This window comes from Colletotrichum scovillei (genome assembly GCF_011075155.1).
Source record: "Colletotrichum scovillei strain TJNH1 chromosome Unknown Contig00006, whole genome shotgun sequence".
NCBI lineage: Eukaryota > Fungi > Ascomycota > Sordariomycetes > Glomerellales > Glomerellaceae > Colletotrichum > Colletotrichum scovillei.
In genome coordinates, this window is record NW_023336264.1 from 281,405 (window position 1) to 299,448 (window position 18,044).

General features: G+C 52.3%; 7 protein-coding genes across 7 annotated transcripts; 2 read left to right on the forward strand and 5 right to left on the reverse strand.

Annotated features, from left to right (window-relative positions):
- Window positions 1–855: 855 nt before the first annotated feature.
- On the forward strand, window positions 856–1,913 carry HER10_EVM0004203 (uncharacterized protein; the record flags this gene model as incomplete). Its single annotated transcript, XM_035473855.1, has 3 exons — window positions 856–1,351; window positions 1,415–1,740; window positions 1,802–1,913. The coding sequence occupies exons 1-3, from the start codon at window positions 992–994 to the stop codon at window positions 1,911–1,913; spliced, it is 798 nt and encodes a 265-aa protein (XP_035332474.1). The 5' UTR covers window positions 856–991.
- A 140-nt stretch (window positions 1,914–2,053) lies between these two features.
- HER10_EVM0004340 (uncharacterized protein) lies at window positions 2,054–2,389 on the reverse strand (the record flags this gene model as incomplete). Its single annotated transcript, XM_035473989.1, has 3 exons — window positions 2,054–2,151; window positions 2,202–2,293; window positions 2,358–2,389. The coding sequence occupies 3 exons, from the start codon at window positions 2,387–2,389 to the stop codon at window positions 2,054–2,056; spliced, it is 222 nt and encodes a 73-aa protein (XP_035332488.1).
- A 691-nt stretch (window positions 2,390–3,080) lies between these two features.
- On the reverse strand, window positions 3,081–4,825 carry HER10_EVM0004610 (uncharacterized protein; the record flags this gene model as incomplete). The annotated part of the gene is made up of 3 exons (XM_035474246.1): window positions 3,081–3,858; window positions 3,908–4,208; window positions 4,267–4,825. The coding sequence occupies 3 exons, from the start codon at window positions 4,823–4,825 to the stop codon at window positions 3,081–3,083; spliced, it is 1,638 nt and encodes a 545-aa protein (XP_035332519.1).
- Window positions 4,826–4,849: 24 nt separating this feature from the next.
- HER10_EVM0011527 (uncharacterized protein) lies at window positions 4,850–7,704 on the reverse strand. The gene is made up of 5 exons (XM_035480957.1): window positions 7,337–7,704; window positions 6,759–7,262; window positions 6,511–6,705; window positions 6,171–6,439; window positions 4,850–6,114 (listed from the first exon to the last, which is right to left on the reverse strand). Exons 1-5 carry the CDS (start codon window positions 7,513–7,515, stop codon window positions 5,297–5,299), a joined length of 1,965 nt encoding a protein of 654 aa, XP_035333391.1. The 5' UTR covers window positions 7,516–7,704; the 3' UTR covers window positions 4,850–5,296.
- Window positions 7,705–8,768: 1,064 nt separating this feature from the next.
- HER10_EVM0010942 (uncharacterized protein) lies at window positions 8,769–10,287 on the forward strand (the record flags this gene model as incomplete). The annotated part of the gene is made up of 3 exons (XM_035480386.1): window positions 8,769–9,197; window positions 9,244–9,937; window positions 10,250–10,287. The coding sequence occupies 3 exons, from the start codon at window positions 8,769–8,771 to the stop codon at window positions 10,285–10,287; spliced, it is 1,161 nt and encodes a 386-aa protein (XP_035333307.1).
- Window positions 10,288–12,561: 2,274 nt separating this feature from the next.
- Window positions 12,562–14,735, reverse strand: HER10_EVM0012325 (uroporphyrin-III). The gene has a single exon (XM_035481722.1). The coding sequence runs from the start codon at window positions 14,415–14,417 to the stop codon at window positions 12,744–12,746; it is 1,674 nt and encodes a 557-aa protein (XP_035333496.1). The 5' UTR covers window positions 14,418–14,735; the 3' UTR covers window positions 12,562–12,743.
- A 423-nt stretch (window positions 14,736–15,158) lies between these two features.
- HER10_EVM0013246 (uncharacterized protein) lies at window positions 15,159–18,007 on the reverse strand. Its single transcript, XM_035482610.1, has one exon. The coding sequence runs from the start codon at window positions 17,904–17,906 to the stop codon at window positions 15,321–15,323; it is 2,586 nt and encodes an 861-aa protein (XP_035333605.1). The 5' UTR covers window positions 17,907–18,007; the 3' UTR covers window positions 15,159–15,320.
- Window positions 18,008–18,044: the final 37 nt, after the last annotated feature.

The following is an 18,044-nucleotide window of genomic DNA, read 5'->3' on the forward strand; positions in this document are numbered from 1 at the left end:
TAGGTCTCAAGCTGCTTAGCCGTCGGGCGTTCCGACTCAAGCCATACTTCTTGCACTCAGTCTGTATCCTGGTTTCCTGTGCATCGCATCGCAGCGAGTCACAATTACGCGAAATTGCAACATTCAGCAGCACGTGTATATACTGCATATTGTACTACAATTACTCCAGATCTACTTGTGCAATGCCATCTGTGATAGTCGGACCTGTTGCATCATCTTAGGAAGGAAGAGAAGTTTCGAATTTCGCTGGAATCATGTACTTTTGATACTCATCTTGGGGTACTAATTTTTGATGAGTCAATGCTTAATCTTGAGGGCGCTGTTTTAAGACGGTCCGGCGAAATGGCCGTTGAGGACCAGCAATTCGACGATGTATCGTCTGAATTGCCCAATCGCATGGGGGCATGGAGAGTCTTGCTGCCACTTGGTGTGCGTGGCTCGGCACCTGGATCTTTGAGCTTCGGGCATGGACGGGGCGTGAGGTTTGTCGGCATTCGGGTGCGCCCCTGAGTGGATAGGTCAGACTTCCGGCGGCCTGAAGTCTTGACAGATGCGTGATTCTTTCCCAAGAAATTTAACTATCAACTCAAGTGGCGTTCTGGCCTAGAGTCATACATTTGTGCTTTTTTCTTACTTGTAAGTTCATTCTTGGCATAGTTTGCTATCGTAAGCGTATCCGAAGCGCGCGGGTAATGATCCCGCACGCAGTACGGCTTAACGGCGCAGGCCCGCCCCGTAGTCCGGCCGGCCGCTGTGCCGCAGTCCAGCGGCGCCTTAATCAAGTCCGATTAGGCAGACGAGTCTCCTTCTTCAGGATCAACGAAAAAGGGTCGAAAAAGGTCCAAGGAAAGAATCTGTATATCTATGCGGTATACCCGTGTTCATTTCTATCTAAATTGATCATTCTCATCTCAGGTCTCATTTCATCACTTCTCTGTACGTGAAAGAACATACACGTATTGACCAACGACCTTGTCATACGAGGTTCATCATGTCTACGCCAGTAAAAAGCCAGCTTCATCTCGTGCTATACCGAGGATTCCCAGTTTCCAATTCCTATGTCTGGTCACCTTTTGTCACGAAGCTTGAAGCGCGCCTTCGATTCGCTAAGCTTCGGTTTCGCATCGACCAAGGCTCAATGAGCAAGTCACCCCGTGGTAAAATACCATACATCGAGATCACCGAGCCCAATCAAGATCAGCCCACCACACTGAGTGATACCAGTCTCATCATTCAACGACTCATCGATGATGATATTTGTCCGGACCTGAACGAGCCACTTTCCCCAGTCGCCAGAGCCCAAGACGCTGCTATTCGCGCCCTTCTCGAGGACAAGCTAGCATTCTACCAAGTAAGTGCAGATCATTGTCTGAGCTACTCCCGAAATACTCACAGACACTCCTTTGTATAACAGAGCTCGGAGAGATGGCAAGACAACTACAAAACCATGCGATCAGGTGTAATGGGTGCGATCCCGTGGCCAATACAGAACCTTATTGGTCTCCTTGCCTACCATGGTGTCACTCGCACCCTCTACGGCCAAGGCACTGGCCGTTTCTCTAGTGAAGAGCTTGCAGAATTCCGGCGGGATGTTTGGGGACATGTTAATGCGCTCTTGAGTGAGACTCGCCTCACAGCTCCTGATCTTCAGACACCTTTCTGGGTCTTGGGCGGCAAAAACCCTTCTGAGGCGGATGCAACCGTCTTCGGCTTCATTGCCTCAGGCTTGGGATGTGCAGCGTAGGCCCCGTCGTCTGGTGTGATGCGAGCGCGGAGAATAGACTAACAATCTTGGCGATAGGGCACCGGATAGCAAAGGAATCATCGAGGGCTACCCTGTCTTGGTTGATTATGCAGAGCGAATCCATAACGTTTACTTCGAGGACTATGCTCTGTGGGACGAAGATGCGTAAGGGATCCATTGTGGAACGGAGCTTTAGAGAATAAGTGTCACTCATGACGAGACCGACACATCAATCGATTCGTTCGAATATCCAATCCTGTTGATGTTGATTAATTGATCAATAAGACAAAGGCTGTATCTTCAACTAGCTTAAACACTGCCGTCTCTGCAGAAGGTCGTAGTGGAAAATTGGTCTGCACAGCAATCGGTGTAGGCTTGACGATCAGCTGGCTCGCATTCATAGCCATCTATCACGTATTAGTTAAATGTACGAAGTTTTGGAACAGGCACAGCTTACTCCACTTCTGAATATCCGGGCAGCAAGTAATTGATGCAGTCGTACTGCGATCGCACGAGCAAAGAATGGCCTGTGACACACCGATGAACGGGCTGTTGTTGAGTTGGAGGTTAGAGGAGCTCACATGGAAAGTATACAGGCGGACGCAACACTTACACGATAGCGAGGAGGAGGTGAGCGAACTGCATCTTGATCCTGAGGACTGTAGAGATAGCTTGAACGTGAATAGATCAAGATCGACTTTGGTCGGAGAGGAAACGATCGTCGTACTTATATGAGTGAGTCGGCTCTTGGCTTCCCTCACATGACAGGACCAGCTTCCCCAGAGCAAGCAGTTTCCATTCCAGGAGTTAAGGTTATGGCTAAACACATGCGGGGCTTAATAAGGCGATGTCCTTCCGCTTCAGGAAGCGTTCGCCGGTGGAATAGATTGACGGGACCCACCCCGGACCGGAACACGCCACACAAAGAGCCATGATCGCTACTTCGCCTCCGAGTCTGGCAGGACTGAACAGTGATCCAATCACCGAGACTATAAAACCACAGATAAGCACTCAACAATCTGCCCCTGAGTTCACAGGCCAAGAAACAACCTGGATCGATAGGAGTTGAGAGTATTCAATTCCGCACAGACGCAGTATTGCTCCCTGCCCCTTTGCTTTGTTAGTTGACCTAAGTAAGTACCCAGGAGGTACCCGAGTAGGTATAAAGCCATCACAATACTCATACAGACTTGCTCCTTTGAGTCCTGTCAGTTCAAGTCTCAGTGACATGGATACGATTGGACTGAATAACCATGTAACTATTCGAAGGAGAACGGTGCGTAAACGACAGAGTAATAAATCGCCACGAGAAGGATCCAGAAAGTCATCACATTTCTCAAGCTGATCTACCTAATGACAGGGAACCACCGTTTAGAGTAACATTGGTAGCCTTGCCAGATGCGTCAATGGTGAAAACCACTCGAACGTCCACACTTGACCCCAGAGAGTCAACGTCCTGCCAAGTTATGCAGGTCGGCGTGCCCATGTCGACTGGAGCACTCTTGTCCTGAAAAACCGCCACAAACTGGTGTTGAGTCTTCGAACCAATGTTGCTTGGATACAAACGGAAGTCCAGGTCCTCCAACTTGATGCCTGCAGCCTTCGCAATCTGGGCACGGAGGTCGATCTCTCCAGCTGTCAAGGTCGAGACAAGCAGCCCAGGCCCGTCGCGCGAGGTGTTGAAAGCGGCAACGCCCCCAGGCCCTTCAAAGGTGCCAACATATCGCGCCGTCGCCTCAGTAGCGGCAAGCTTTTGGAGCTGCACAATCGCCAGAGAGACGATGTCGGCGTAAACATTTAGATCCGGGCCGCGGGTTGATTCAGTATCGTGCGCGAGGATGGCGAATCCAGCGTTGAAGTCAGGGGCTAGGCCAAAGTAGCTTGCGTAGTGTCCAATCAGACCAGTTTTAGTGAAGACATCGAGAATGGAGCTGTTCGCATATTGGCCAGCGTGGTAAATCTCCCAAGGCCTACCGACGCCGTTGCGAAGGTTCGATGTGTCGGCAACGGGTTGCAGCCAGCGGCGAGTGGTGGCTGGTGGTATGAGACGAGAGTTGAGCATGGCGTGGCCTGCACGCGCAAGATCCGAGGAGGAGGAAATCATTGAGAGTGCACTGCCAGATATTAGTCTTGAGCGACTGAGATGTACAGTGGAATACATACGCTGGTTCGCCGGTAGCTGAGTCGTTCAGATCTCGAGCAAACACCTTAGCATCCTGAAGTGATGATAGAAGACCGCTGTTCGTCATGTTGAGAGGTTCAAAGATACCAGTCGCGAGAATGTCGTCGAATGCCGTGCTTTCACTACCCTCAACTTTGTTTGCCTCCAATGCTAGGGCGAGGAGCTGGAAAGCAGCGTTTGAAATAATGGGTGTAGTGTCAGGTAGGAAAAGCGGCGGCTGACTACCAAAATTGTCGATGAACTCGTCGCGACCGCAATACTTGCTCAGAACACAAGTGTAAGCTAAGAAGAAGCGATTAGTGTCTGCGTGTATGCTTTGAGACATCCTTAGCAAACTCACATTCTCGCGCCAGTCCAGACATCTGACCTGCCAGTGACCCGACAGTGATATCATCCCACTGAGCTTTCATCTCCCCCGTAGAAACATGCTTGAGCTCTGGCAGATACTCTGTGATGGGCTTTCCCCATTGCTCATCTCCAACCTCCACAAGCCATGCGTAGACGGTGAAGAGTTGGGTGAGAGTACCCAGAGGAAACATCGTGTTGGAATTCAGTGTCGAGTTCTGCGGGGCTTGAGGGGCTGCGTAATGATATTCAAAAAACACGGGATCCTCTTCTGCCCCATCTGAGCCCGAGAACAAGACCACCGAGAAAGAAGTGGTGTTGGGTGTAATCTCACCAAAGTCCTCGGAGCCGCCCGCTTTCACAAGCTGGTCGAATAACGCCGTAAAGCTTTTGGTGAAGGATTTGACAGCTTCAGCATTCTTGTCGATGTTCGGCGTAGGATAGTAAGCTTTCAAGAGAGGGCATGGCTGATATACTGGGTTTTCTGCAAGAATTATCGGGAGAAAAGGCAACGAGGCCACTGCTGAAGCAACAGACAGTATGTTTTGACGCATGATGAGTGAATGATTTAGATGATGCACGTATTGTATGAAGCAAGAAGCTGTTTCGACATGAGATGGCGATGATGAATTTCAATCCCATCTTCACAGCGGACTTCAGATATGTTATATACCATTCTTCAATGCCCCTCGTCCGCTGTTTGTGTTGCAGCAGGTAGACTATTAACAACTCGACTACGGACACGGAGGCCACGCACGCAGCACGTCTCTAGCCTACCGATTTCAGGCAGTATTGTTGAAGCAACGACTGAAGATACACCGATCCTCTGTTCAAGATCACGTGTACTGACACTAGTTTTCTTACGCCTGCAAAAATGCTACTCGCTCCGGCAGTCGTTAATTCCGACCGCTAATAGGGGTAGGATGTCCAAAATCCGTATCCGAGTCCGTGTCCGACCCCGCCACAACCTTGGACTCAAAATCATTAAATTGCTGCCGCTTCCTCTCATTTTCGAAAGGATCGCACTAAAACTGCGCTCCGCCACTGTGTTCGCTGCCCATGCCGTTGCCCCAGCCTCTGAAAGGAATGAAAGAATCTGGTAAGAAAGAGAGGGTATCCATAACGAAATCGGGGTTTGAGACCAGTGTCGCGGTATTGGCCATAGAAAAGTCCGGATACGCGACATTTCCGCCCGACGGCACCATGTTCTGCGAGAACATGGAAGACGCAACCGTGTAATCCAGGCTTGGGTTTTGGTTTGAAAAGTCTGAGCTTGGTGTCCCCATGGTCGTAAACCCTGCCGTAGACGCTGGCAGGCTGGCGTGAATACTATGGGGCGAAATTTCTTGCTGTTGGGCTTGTGCTTGTTGCTGAGCAGCAGCCTGGCTCTGAGCATGGAGGTAAAACTTCTCGACCCGTTTTGCACGAATCGCAAAGTGGTAGAAACTGTCGCGATCGCCTCTGTCATCAAGGTCTGGGGAGCTTGCGGCGTCGAGCCTGAGCACGACCTGGCGAATGGTGTGTGCAATGTCTGCAAATTGCCTCAAGTGCTCCGCCATGAACCCTACCCGGGGATCCGCAGCTAGCAGATCCAGCCGTGCGGCTAGAGTGAAGCCACAATGCAGCATTACCCAGACTATGTTCGGGAAGTAGACCTCTTGTCCATGAGGTGTATGGAGGAGGACACTAACGAGCGATTTGGCCGATACTATGCTCTCGGATAGACCTGCGATGAACCGCTGCATTGGGGCGTTTTGCGGGTTGTTGAGACCAAACGGTGTCTCCGGTAGAGACAGCTGGTTCAGGCAGAGCTGGATTGTGTGTAATTGAGGCACCAAGATTGCTACGATGAATGGTTAGGAGTCTACTCAGACTTGTAAACACGGACATTCAACTTACGACAATCGCCGAGAGCGAAGGTCAGCCCGCCCTTGAACACGTCGACCCTTTCCTTAGCTTCTGATACTGCAGCTTGAATCTGCATAGGATCCAATGTCGACTCGTTCTTCACAATGTCATCAATGTCTTCGGCTAACCGCTGTAGGCTGATGATGTACGGAAGGTACTGATCAGTGGGGTACTCAGAGATCTCCGCTAGCTTCTCAGCAGTTTCGGTGATGTAACTCGAAAGAGTGACTATGCGAAGCTTCTGGAGCACGATACTCGTGCTACGATGTTTTAAGATTAGCCGGGGGCCCAGCATCACAACCTGCGGGAACTGTCGACTTGACAGACATACCAAGATGAGAGATAATACGTCCCAAGAAACGTCCTACGTTCATCTAACGAGTCGACATAGTCTTGTGAAGTGCTCATGCCCTCAACGTTCCAACGTTTCGGGTTCTTTGGCCTATCGAAACGCAGATCAGAGACTATGCTCGTAGCTAGATGAAGATGCTGTGAGTATCTCTTCGGCCTTGGTTGGAAGTGGGCCCTGTGACGAGGTCAGTGCCAGGGACATGGAGGGCTAGTGTGGTTTCGCATTACCAGGCGAGATGGACGAGGAGGCCCTGGAGTACGTCAAGACAGGCAAAATCACCCTTCACCAAGCGGACCGCGATGAGGTCGTTGAACATCTGACCCAAAGCTCGCTGCAGGCGGACATCATCGTATGACGAGACAGCGAGAAGGCCAAGCAACAAGGCTGGCCTTGACTGTCTCAAAGAGCTCACATTTTCTGATGCTGGGATGATGATGAATGGGAAGTGAGGTGTCAACTTGGTACGAAACCTCTCAAGGAGCTCCTGGCCTTTGTCGATAGAAAGCTGGCCGGCCTGGAACGGGTCATGAACGCCGGTGCCAAGGCCACGACCGGCTGGACCGGCATCACCGGCTCGGGGATGTTGAGTGGATGAACTACCAGATGAGGCAGCAGGCTGCGGAGGAGTCCGGGTTTGCTCGGGCGTAAGGCTTTCAGAGGCGGAAGGACTTTCGGTCACAGGTTGGGCGGGTTGGGCCGGCCTCTCCGGAACCTGCAGCAACTTGTTGGATCTTTTGCGCCGTCTCTCGCGTCAGTTTTCGGCGGCAACCACCCGACGTTGGACAAGGAAACTTGTGAGAACTACCTGGAACGCGGCCCGGGCGGCTTCCTCCCGCGGGCCACGGCATATGTGCAATCTTTGCCCAGCCGGAGGCATCTATCGCAGACGTTGGAGTCCTGGGAACGATCGCACTTGATTTTGGCGTGGGCGCATGTGCGACACGTCTTCAAAAGCGGGGTCGGACTGCGTTGGCGAGACTCCATGACGCAGACGCGCAACGGGATACGTGCTGACGGAGGGGCGGCGGCGGCGGCGGCGGCGCAACACGGAGGAGGGGAAAGGGAAGGGAAGGGAAGGGAAGGGGGCTAGGCGGTTCGGAGTCCTCGGTGTGGTTAGCCAAACGGTCATGGAAGAAGCAGCATCGCTACGGACACGGGGTGAAAAGAATTGATTTGGCGTACGGACACGGGGTCGATGAGTCGGGGGGGCCAGAGAGACATTAATCTGTTCCCAGCGAGATTGCGGACGGGGTCGACGCCGCCGACACAGCCGAGTGTTTAATGTCCGATCCAACGGTGCAGGGGTCTGCGGTGGCTTAGATTCTCGAGCTAGGCCAGACTAACGCTCCATAACTAAACTCTGAGAGGAATGCGATCCACTAAATCAAGGCTGATCGACTGCACGGAAGCCTTTTTGCCGCGGTGTGATGAGGCTAGCAGGTAGCCTTCTTGTCGATTCAATAATTGCTGGGCCAGTCAGAGAGCAGCTCACATCGCCAGCGCAATCGCAACGTCGCATTGAATAACTGGAAGGATGCAGTAGCAGGGAAGTCTTATTGCCAGCCGTGCCAGCCAATCCCGAAGCTCTTGAAAGGCGCGGTGGAATTGTCTAAGCTCTGGATCACCGCCAGTCAGCACACCGCAAGGTACCTTACGAGGTAGGATCACAAGCATCTCATAATGTGAACCTTTTCTCAGATCATCAAGTTTGCCCAGGAATTGGACGGAAGTTGACAAAAAAAGGATGTTCGTGCACATCGCAAATGAGATGCGATACTTGATATTCGGGCGTGCTAGAAAACCAGTCGTCCATCCGATATGACGTAAACTGCTAGCTGCCGTGTTTGAGAAGACCTCTGAGTGGAATCCGCAGCACGTTTCAAAGCTCCGAAATTTTCTTTCTTTCTTTTTGTTTTTCGAACAAAGTGGTACACGATTGACCATCGTAGGCTCTAGTTGTCTATTGGGTAATACACCATCGAAAGAGACGATGTGTTTCATGTATCATTGTACTGGCTTGCATACGGTTGCGCCAGAACAAATGGCCGAGGCCTTGAACTATTTCTGGCGAACGTTGATTCAAGTATTGCTTGGACCCCGCGACATCAACATGTAATATAAGTCTAGACAGATGTCCTTTCTGTGAAGCCATTCCCGAGCAACGGTTCCACCAAGAATAAGATCACCACTTTGCATCGTACCACAGCAGTGTCTTGAGTTGCTACCCGCGACACAGAATGGATCCGCTGACAGCCATCGGGCTGGTGGCAAACATTTTGGCCTTTGTCGATTTTGGCCTCAAAGGCCTCAGGGAAGCCAAATCAATCTACAAATCCTCATCAGGTCTTACTGGAGAAGCTGCCAGCCTGCAGAAATTTGCTGAGCAAACGCGTCATTTCGCGGACAATCTCCAGACCCCGGATCCCATGGGCCTCGATGACGACGAGAAGGTCCTCTGCGCATTAGCGAAAGACTGCTGCAAAATCTGTCAAGATATTCTTACGCTCATCGATGGCATACGATCCAAAAAGGCGTTCTCCGGAATACATGCAATCAAGTCGGTTTTGAAAGGGGTGAAATATCAAAGTGATTTGAAATCATTACAGGCCAAACTCAACTCCTGTCAGAGCCAGATCGGTCCTCAGCTCACGTACATAACAAGGCTTGTTCCACCTTCTAAACATGTATCATCTACTCTTGCTAACTTTTCAGAACAGCAAAAGAATCATCTCGAAACTCAACATCATGACTGGGAATGCAGAAGACAACTTTGCACGGCTCCAAGAGATCAAAGGCTCTATCGAGAGTCTGAAAATTAGTACCGATGTCTGCAGCCTGCGAGACTCTATCAAAGACGACATCCAGAAGCTTGTCCGCATACCTGAACGTTCGCTTGAACGCCTTGCTCAGGGGTCCATTCTCAGAGGTCTCGAATTCGACACGATGTACTGCCGCCATGACGCTATTTGCGAAGCTCATGAAAAAACGTTTCGATGGATACTGGCCGATTATTTTGATGACAGGTGCAACGTCAATTGCCCGAATGGTCGCCAATATGAGCTTTTATCCAACAGCGGGGCTGGAGTGATGAAGGACATGAACCTCAAGGTCGACGTTACGTCTGCTCTTGCGGAAGAGAACGCTCTTACGATTTGGACAGAAGGCGACGGGGGTCACTTCTCAAGTCTTGCCAGGGACATCTCACATGGCCCAGACCAACTTCAGTCATCACAATGCCTTCCCATATGCGAAGAGCGCCGAGGCATCCGGCAGAAGTTTACGCAGTGGCTGTCTTCAGGCAGTGGAGTGTTTCACTTCTCGGCTAAGCTCGGCGCTGGAAAGTCGACTTTGATGAAGATGATAATCAACCATGATGAGAGCCGAAAGCGACTTGATACTTGGGCAGGTGAGTTATCCTCCTTTGAGCTTTTGAATGAATCAGCAATCTGACAAGACCACATGCAGGCGATAAGACTCTGGTATGCGCCAAGTTCTTCTTCTGGAACTCTGGAAGCGAGCGACATAGGTCCATCTCCGGCTTGTATCTCCGGCTGCTACCTGAGGTTCTCTCAGCTCATCCTGATCTCACATCCCATGCCTTTCCCTCATTCTGGGAGACGGTGTACACATCCCCTTGGCCTGCCGGTGAACGAATGCACATTTCGCCCTCCCAAGCCTTACAAGGCCTTGAACGACTCTTTCAAGGGAGCGGTATAAGTCAGAACTACCGTTTTTGCCTTTTCGTCGACGGCCTAGATGAGCTCCAAGAAACGACGGAATGCTCGTATTCTGATCTGACTGAGAGACTTTACCGCTGGTCTACCCTCAGATCTAAAAACGTCAAAATTTGCGTTGCCAGCCGGCCGCTAAATGCTTTCTCCGAGATGTCTCCGCCGCAGCAGACAATCTGCCTGCACGACCTAACCAAAAGGGACATGGTTCTATATGTTGATGACAAGTTGCAAATGATTGAAGATACCAATATGCTTTCCTCTATCTGCAAGGTTATTGTTGAAAAAGCACAGGATATCTTCTTCTGGGTTGCCCTTGTCGTCAAAGATGTCCGAAAACAGATTGTGAATGGTAACGATGTCGAAAGTCTGATTCGGCATATCAACCAGCTTCCCGAGGAAATCAACGATTTGTTTGCCCACATACTCCAGTCGTTGACACCTAGAGATCGAAGAAGGGCCTATCAAGTCCTCGCTGTTTTGTTACGAGCTCAAACCTACCAGGGTCCAAAGGAACTGCAGCGGGTCACGTTGACAGCATGGGGGGCATCTGCCATTGAGGACTCACAGCAATGTTCATATCAAGAACTTTTTACAACTTATTATTACAACGGCAACGGTCAAGATTTATCGGAAGCAGAGTGCGACTCGCTACTGCGCAAGGAGTTACACCGTTGCTGGAAGATAGTGAATGGCTTTTGCAAAGGACTTGTTCAAGTCGACGTATCTTTGCCCTTGGAGATTGAATTTGCACACCGCTCAGTCAAAGAATTTTTGACAAACAGGTCAAAAGCAATGGAATCATGTCTTGAAGATTTTGACTCCCTGGAAGCTCTCAAGCGAGTGGCATGGCTCCCTCATTGTTTGCCGTATCCCGGCTGCTCTGCTTCGATACACGAGAATTTCGTAATGAAGGTGTCCAATTCCATCGATAATATGCTGCGGCAATGCAGGAAGGATATTCGCCCTGACCTTGACTGTGAGGAAAAGCATTACGAATATTTGAATGCCATCGATCTCTGGCTAGAAAAGTCATGCCCGGTGCCCTGGCTTGTAAATGATTCAAGAAAATGTTGCAAGGCGGAAGCTGGTTATTGCTACTGCCACGAATGCGTTTCCAAGATTGGCGTTTGCCTTCCCTTTGATCTGCTTAGGTCCATACCTTGGCAAGCTTGGACGGCCTCGCCCCTTTCTCGCAGTATAGAGTCAAGAGAGTGGAGTTACGTCTTATGGTCAATAGAACACACTGAAGACACCGCGCCCAATAGACTGAAGGCCTTGATGCTGGTCCAACAGGCATTAGATCAGATGAGAAATGACCTTCAATTTGTCCAGCGCCCCTGTCGCCCTAGCCTCTCCATTGCAATAGGGGTTTTGGTCAAGGCCTTTCTTCAGCGCGATTTCATCTCGCCAAACACAGTTGTTCGCTGGTCTACCTTCAGACCCGGCGATCCTCCCGAACTCCCACCTACTTTCAGCGTTTCACAGTTGCTATTGTAGATGGTTGTACAGCACTATGAACGGGACTTGGGTAGCAACATCATAGGTGATGCTATCGAAGAGCTCTTTTATCACGGTCCAGATCTCGACTTTCAAGTTACGATTGAAATAGACCGCATAGGTTCGAGACGTTGCAAGTTTGATGACAACAAACAAAGCCTAGGAAATGGGCTCAGCACATATTTCAGTGACGTACCCGCATCCGAAGATTGTTGTTTTGGCCTACGCCCACGACAGATCATCGAGCAATCATCTTTCGAGAACAAAACCCGGCTTCTTCAGCTACTCGATGAGATAAATGACAAGCCGGAAGCCAAGCTTCAAAGAGGAGAGGAGGGGATCAGCGAAGATGAGCCTGGGTCCTTACCCTCAGGCGAGGACCGGAACATTGCGCACGAAGCGGTCAACGATGGAATTGGCGTGGTACTTGAGCATCTTGACAAGCGAGCCATCCTGCCAAGACTATTCGCCCAAGTTGTCATCGTTCGTTTCGCTGCCATGCTGGTCTCTAGTAAGTATATGACTCTTCGAGTCTCACAATATCCCTTTGCCGGATTATTGCTAACAACATTGCAGCATGGCTACTGATCCAGCTCTTTGAACTTACTTTGAGACAGATTCATGCTTGAGGCAGAACTTTGCAGAGAGTTTGGAGTTTGGCGTTAGGTTTGTATTTGCAAGAGGTTCTCACGAAGTTCAGTATCAATTGGCATCGTCAGGGCCAGCTCCCAGGGTCTTCGCAGACAGGAGTTGGGATCCGCGTCTTGTTTACGATGAATCTTGAATGTTAGAAGGAAAGTGTAGTTTGAATTGAATTCAATTGTGAAATTTATGTGCGCCTTGCAATGCCTTGTTCCCTGAAGGTATTTATCTAACCGTACGCGAATGAACCGATATCATGGAACTAGGTACTGACGAAGAAGCCGTGGCTCACGAGCAAATGGAGAACCTTTCAAACGCCCAAAAACGGAGTGGAAAACATCATGACAAGCCAGGAAGCTCCTCGAAATCAAATCCCTTGAATCCATCCTCAACAGCCCACGCCCTCCCCTTCTCTCGCTCGTACAACGCCTCACACGCTCTACCCACAACAAGAAGCCCAGGCGGCCTGCTTCCCTCAGCCTCGATAGCTTCAGCAACATACCCCAACGTCGTCCGAATCACCCTCTGATCAGGGCAACTCGCCCGCTCAATAACAGCACACGGCGTATCCCTAGGCCAAAGCGCCCTCTGCGGTGTGCTCTTCTCCTCCCCTTCGCCCGCAGCAACCTCCGACTCGAGGTAGGTCGTCAACTCCCCAACCAACCCCGTAATCCGATGCAGAGCCATCAAGAACACAACCGTCCGACTAGGGATATACTCGGGCGGCGTCGGCACCTTGCCCTTCTTCCCCGTGCCGGTACATACGAGGACCTGATCCGCGACATCTCTCTGCGTAGGCGGAATTCCCGCAAACAAAGGCGCGCTCAACGACGACGTGATGCCCGGTAGCACCGTCACCCGCTCCCCGAACCCGTGCTCTCTGAAATACGCCACTTCCTCTCCACCGCGGCCGTAGATGAAGGGATCGCCTTGCTTCAGCCTCAGCACCGTCTTGCCCTCCTTCGCGCCCGCGAGCGCGAGCTCGTGGAGTTCCTCTTGGGCTTGGTCTGCGTTGCCCGGGAACTTGCGCGCGATCTTGACTGGTGTGCGGCGCGGGATAAGGTCCAGCACGCCTGCGGGGACGAGTTTATCTGCGAGGATGAGGTCTGCTGTCTGGATCGCCTTGTGGGTTGCGCGGGTCAGGAGATCTGGGTGTCCTGGGCCGCTGCCCGCGAGGATGATTCTCCCTTGTTGCTGCGGGCGTGTTGCACCACCTGCTGCGATCACGGGTGGTGGTCTCGCCTCCTCTGACGGGTTACCGAAGCCAGAGTACGACTTCAGTACGGATTCGACGTCCTCATCGTTGATGGCGGCAAGACGCTTCAGGGGCCAGTACTCGCAAACCTGACTCAGCCACCTCATGCGCCGGTTCTTTGCCGCGTCGAGATCCGCCTCGGTGACGAGCTTGTTGAAAGATGCCGTCTGGTCGAACGAATCGTCGACCTCGTCTGCCGCGAGACGGTCTTCCGTTTGGATGCGCCTGCGGACATCGCCTAGCCTCGCGCAAGCGGCACCTAGATCCCGGGGAAGCGCGGCGGCGACTTCGCGCCGGATGCGGGAGGCGAGCTTGCAGCCGCGCCCGTTTGTCGTAACACCAATTTGTAGAGGTCCATCGGTATGTGTTGATAGAAGTGAGAATGAGCAGAGATGCGGCGCGTCGACTACGTTAATGGGAATACGATGCCGTCTACACAGCGCTGAAATTTGAGCTGCTTGCGGGGAGGAAGAAGATGTGACGAAGACGGCGTCAACGACGTTTTCGACCTCGTCGCGACCTAGAGTGAAGAGGTCTGTGTCGGCAAAGGCCTTCCTGTGCCATGTCACCTCGCCGGCGTCGATGCGCTTCTGGAGGCCGTAGTGGAGATCTTGTGTCTCTGGGGCGATGAGAATCGGGGTTGCGCCGGCGTTGATGGTTTGTGTGCAGCGGGCTGCGGCGAGGGGATTTGTGCCGATGATGAGATGGGTGTTGCCCTTGCAGTTGAGTGATGTGAGGAGTGACGTCGTTGTCGCCATCTTGGGCTGTGCGGGTGAAGATGATGAGTCTTCTTCTTCTTGCTGCTTCTTCTTCTTCTCTCGAGTTCAAGTACACGATCCCCGTCTCTCCAGATGGTCGAGTGAGGGTCGTCTAAGTGGAGTATGCGACAGAGGTCGTAGTCGAAGAACCAACAGTCCAAGTGAGACCAAATGGTCGGGAAATGAATCGAGAATGAGTAGTAGAATCAACAAACTCTCATAACTCTGAAGTCAAATAAAGAAATAAAGCATTGATATGAATTACTCACTCACTGTCCTCCCCCAAGATTTGAGTGAAGCTAACTAATAAGGTAATCTGCCAAAGCCCGAAGACGGCCGGGGACCCGTGGGACCCAATCATGCGGCGGGCAAAAAACGTTGGTTGGCCAAATTTTCATTCGCTGGCGATGACACCATCCCGACAGCCGTCCGCCCCAGTGGCCCCAATCCCCTTATCGGCGCACCACCCGCACCGTGACCACCGCAAACGCGCTGAAGGCCCAGGGCGATGGCGTGACCAATCAGCGGCATTAGTGACCGACTCCCGCGGAGCCGTCGCCGGAGATCCTTCAGTTACCGTCCCTCCTTCGACCTGTGCTCGCCGATGCATCTCCGGTGTCAAACACCATGTCCGCCACTTTTGGTTTAGACTTCAGATAACCATTGCGCTTTGCATGCTTGGCCTTACAAAGGAGTTGTCAAATCATTGAGTTGTGGTATTGTAACATGATGTGGTTTGCTCATCCCCCGAGCTATGTGCCTTAGTACCTCAGGGCAAGGCAGACCGTGATATGCCTCCATTCCCGCCCATCCAAGATCTATTTGGTTTTCGTGGTGTTGATACAATACTTTTCCCGCCCGTTTTTTTGTACACAATCCTAGTATTACACCTCAAGCTTACAATTATTCCTCGTCCGCCTTGGCCAGACTCTTCAACAGCTGCTGGCGAGCCGCCTTCCTGCTCGTCTTGCGCTGCGGGCCAGTTGTTGTTCTGCCCTCATCCGAGCCAATAACACCCGTCTCGTTGATATCGACACCAATCACCTTCTTCTTCTTGCTAGCAGCCGCCTTTTGACGCTGGGCTCTAAGACCGCCGTCATCGAGCACCTCAGGCCTGCCCAGACGCACGTTGCGACGGTTGCGCGTCTTCGCGCCCAGAGCCCAGAGGTCACCCCACTTAGCCTTGCGCGCATCATGATATGCCTGCTTGCTGAAGCTCTTCGGTACCGTCCAGCGCTCAATCTGCGCGTTGGGCGTACACACATCGAGCGTGACGTGACCGCGACGCTTGATGGGCGGGAGAATCTGGCGGGGCAGGGAGAGCATGTCAGGTGCCGTCTCGGACGTCTCGAAGCCCTCGAAGGCCCGGTCGGCGGCTTCTGCACCGGCGAGTGGTCCCTCCTTTGCTGCGACGCCGCGCTGAATGGCGATGTAGCTGAATTGCACATCGTCATGGTTGCGGTGTGTTGCGCCCATGATTCTTTGCAAGAACGGCGGTCGCACGAAGCGCTGGTTGAAGTGACAGAAATCCTTACGTCCAGTACTCTTTCCAGGAACCTGGTACATCGGGCAACCGCGGTGGTTTGTGCAGGGCGCAATTATCATGCCAGGTACCTTTTCTCTCTCGAACGCCGGGTTCTTCTCTTCGCTCATGGTAAGATTTTCACCTCCAGGAGGGATCAGGAACTCGGTAAGCAGACGCTCTCGAACATCAGCCACGGCTTCAAAGCCGCGGGGCTGGCCCTTTTCCAGCAAGATCAAGACACCGCCGTTGGGATTCAGAAGTGACCAGATGTTGTTGAGGATAGCCTTGCGTCTGTGGCCTTCCTTGACGGGTAGCATCAGGTGAGATGCGATGATGATATCAAACATCTTCCTCGGCTGGGGGTTTTCGTTGGCATCCAGGTGAAGATGCGCGTTCTCGACTGAGTGGTGGTAGTCGGGAAGACGGGGGAGAAAAGTCGTGTTCTGCAAAAACTTGGTGACGCGAGTCCGCAGCTTTTCCGATCCCACCACTACGCTCTGCTTTCCGGGAGGGTTCTTCTCAGTGACCTCTCCGCGAGACTTCATGGCGTCCCACTCGGCGCGCGACACATCCTGCCAGGCCAGAAGACCAGCACCACCAGCGCCAACGTCGAGAACACGAGGCCCACTCCCGTTCTTGAACAGATTGCGCAGCCAGTCCGTGCCTAGGCGTTTGCGAACCTCGACCAAGCTTCCCATGGCCGAGGCGTAGGCGGGGGGTAGGAAGGCAGACACGAAGGCGTCCGCCTCAATGTCAGACATCTTGTTCTGCCAGACAGCCATACCGATGGCCTGTTGTTCCATGCCCATTTTAGATGCCGGGGTAGCGGGAGAGTGTGGTAGACCAGGGCCTCCGAATGCCTTCTCAGCAGCCTCCTTGACGTGCTTGATGTCTGTTCTGTCGAGCATTGATGTGACCGGTGCAATGTACCCGCCATACGGCAGACTGACTGTGCTCGGATTCGTCGAGAAGTGGCCCTCCCTCGAGAATGGGTGCAGACGTCCTGCCCGCGTCGAAGTGCCTTGATCCTGGATGCCATCCTGGTTCTCGTCGAATCCCTCTTCTTCTTCCTCATCCTCTTCGAATTCCCGTTCCTCGTCCCGCATTTCGTCCTCCTCCAACATCTCCCTGTTTTCTTCCTCAACAGCGCGGGCGTTGGCCTCGAAATCCTTTTGCAGCATCATGAGCGCGTCATACTCCCTCTTGTTTCTCGCCACCATGTTGATGTATTTGTCGCTGCCTTCTGGCGCTGCCTGCTCGGTCGGCTCAGGCTCTGCGACTTTAGAAATAGCAGCAACAGGCTCGTCACTCGTCTCGGATGCCTGCTCATCGTTGTTTTCCGCCGCCTTTTCCGCCTTCCTGCGGGCGTACTGCACTTCTTGCAGTGTGCCTCCCTGGACCTGGCGCAGCAGAGTCGGGCTACCGGACCTGTCTCGTCGGACGCCTGCAGAATGCTCATCGTTCAAGTATTGTATTCCTACATCCTCCGGGGACGTCTCCCGCAGAGGCGGCCCATACCACCGCTCGTATAATGTGTATTCCTCCTCGCTGAGATATCCCTTGGGCAGTGTATCTCGGAATCGCTGCCTCGCCTCTCGAACCGTCTTCTCGATCTCAGCGGTGCGCGCGAGTGATTCGGCGTCGGTGCGATTGGATTCGGGGTCTTGGAAGCTTCGTGATGTTGTTGAAAAAGTCCTGCAGACGTTTGCGTGTTGGTCTAATGATCGTGTCGCAGCTAGGCTGCTCTGTCGCGGGAAGCTTGGTCTAAGCTGTCGGCCTGCGGGGGATGAACCAGCTAGTGTATTTCCAGCCAAGCTCAATAATCGAGCTCGACAGCTGGGGCAGGCATTTCGGAGACCACCTGCTGTCAACATGATTGCCTTTTGGGTGTGGATTGGTGGCGACGCAAAGTTGTCAAGGAGAAAAGCCGCCCGTGAACTTTTAGGAGCTGTCGCATGGAGCATTGAAATTTGGGTAGCTCAAAGATCGGCGCCCCACTTGTTGGAAATAAAACGCTCCCGATTGGCTTCAACACCAATGCCCATTCTATCAAGCATGGCATGGATTCAACTTAGGTACTATTAAGATCTTAAACTGCAGCA

What these genes read in the sequence shown, in the direction of transcription:
- HER10_EVM0011527 (XM_035480957.1), bottom strand. Translation starts at nt 7,515, where the DNA reads ATGGAGTCTCGCCAACGCAGTCCGACCCCGCTTTTGAAGACGTGTCGC. An exon ending in ACGTATTATCTCTCATCTTG is followed by an intron (nt 6,440 to 6,510) that starts GTATGTCTGTCA and finishes AAAACATCGTAG; the next exon opens with CACGAGTATCGTGCTCCAGA. An exon ending in CTTCGCTCTCGGCGATTGTC is followed by an intron (nt 6,115 to 6,170) that starts GTAAGTTGAATG and finishes CATTCATCGTAG; the next exon opens with CAATCTTGGTGCCTCAATTA.
- HER10_EVM0012325 (XM_035481722.1), bottom strand. Translation starts at nt 14,417, where the DNA reads ATGGCGACAACGACGTCACTCCTCACATCACTCAACTGCAAGGGCAAC.
- HER10_EVM0013246 (XM_035482610.1), bottom strand. Translation starts at nt 17,906, where the DNA reads ATGCTCCATGCGACAGCTCCTAAAAGTTCACGGGCGGCTTTTCTCCTT.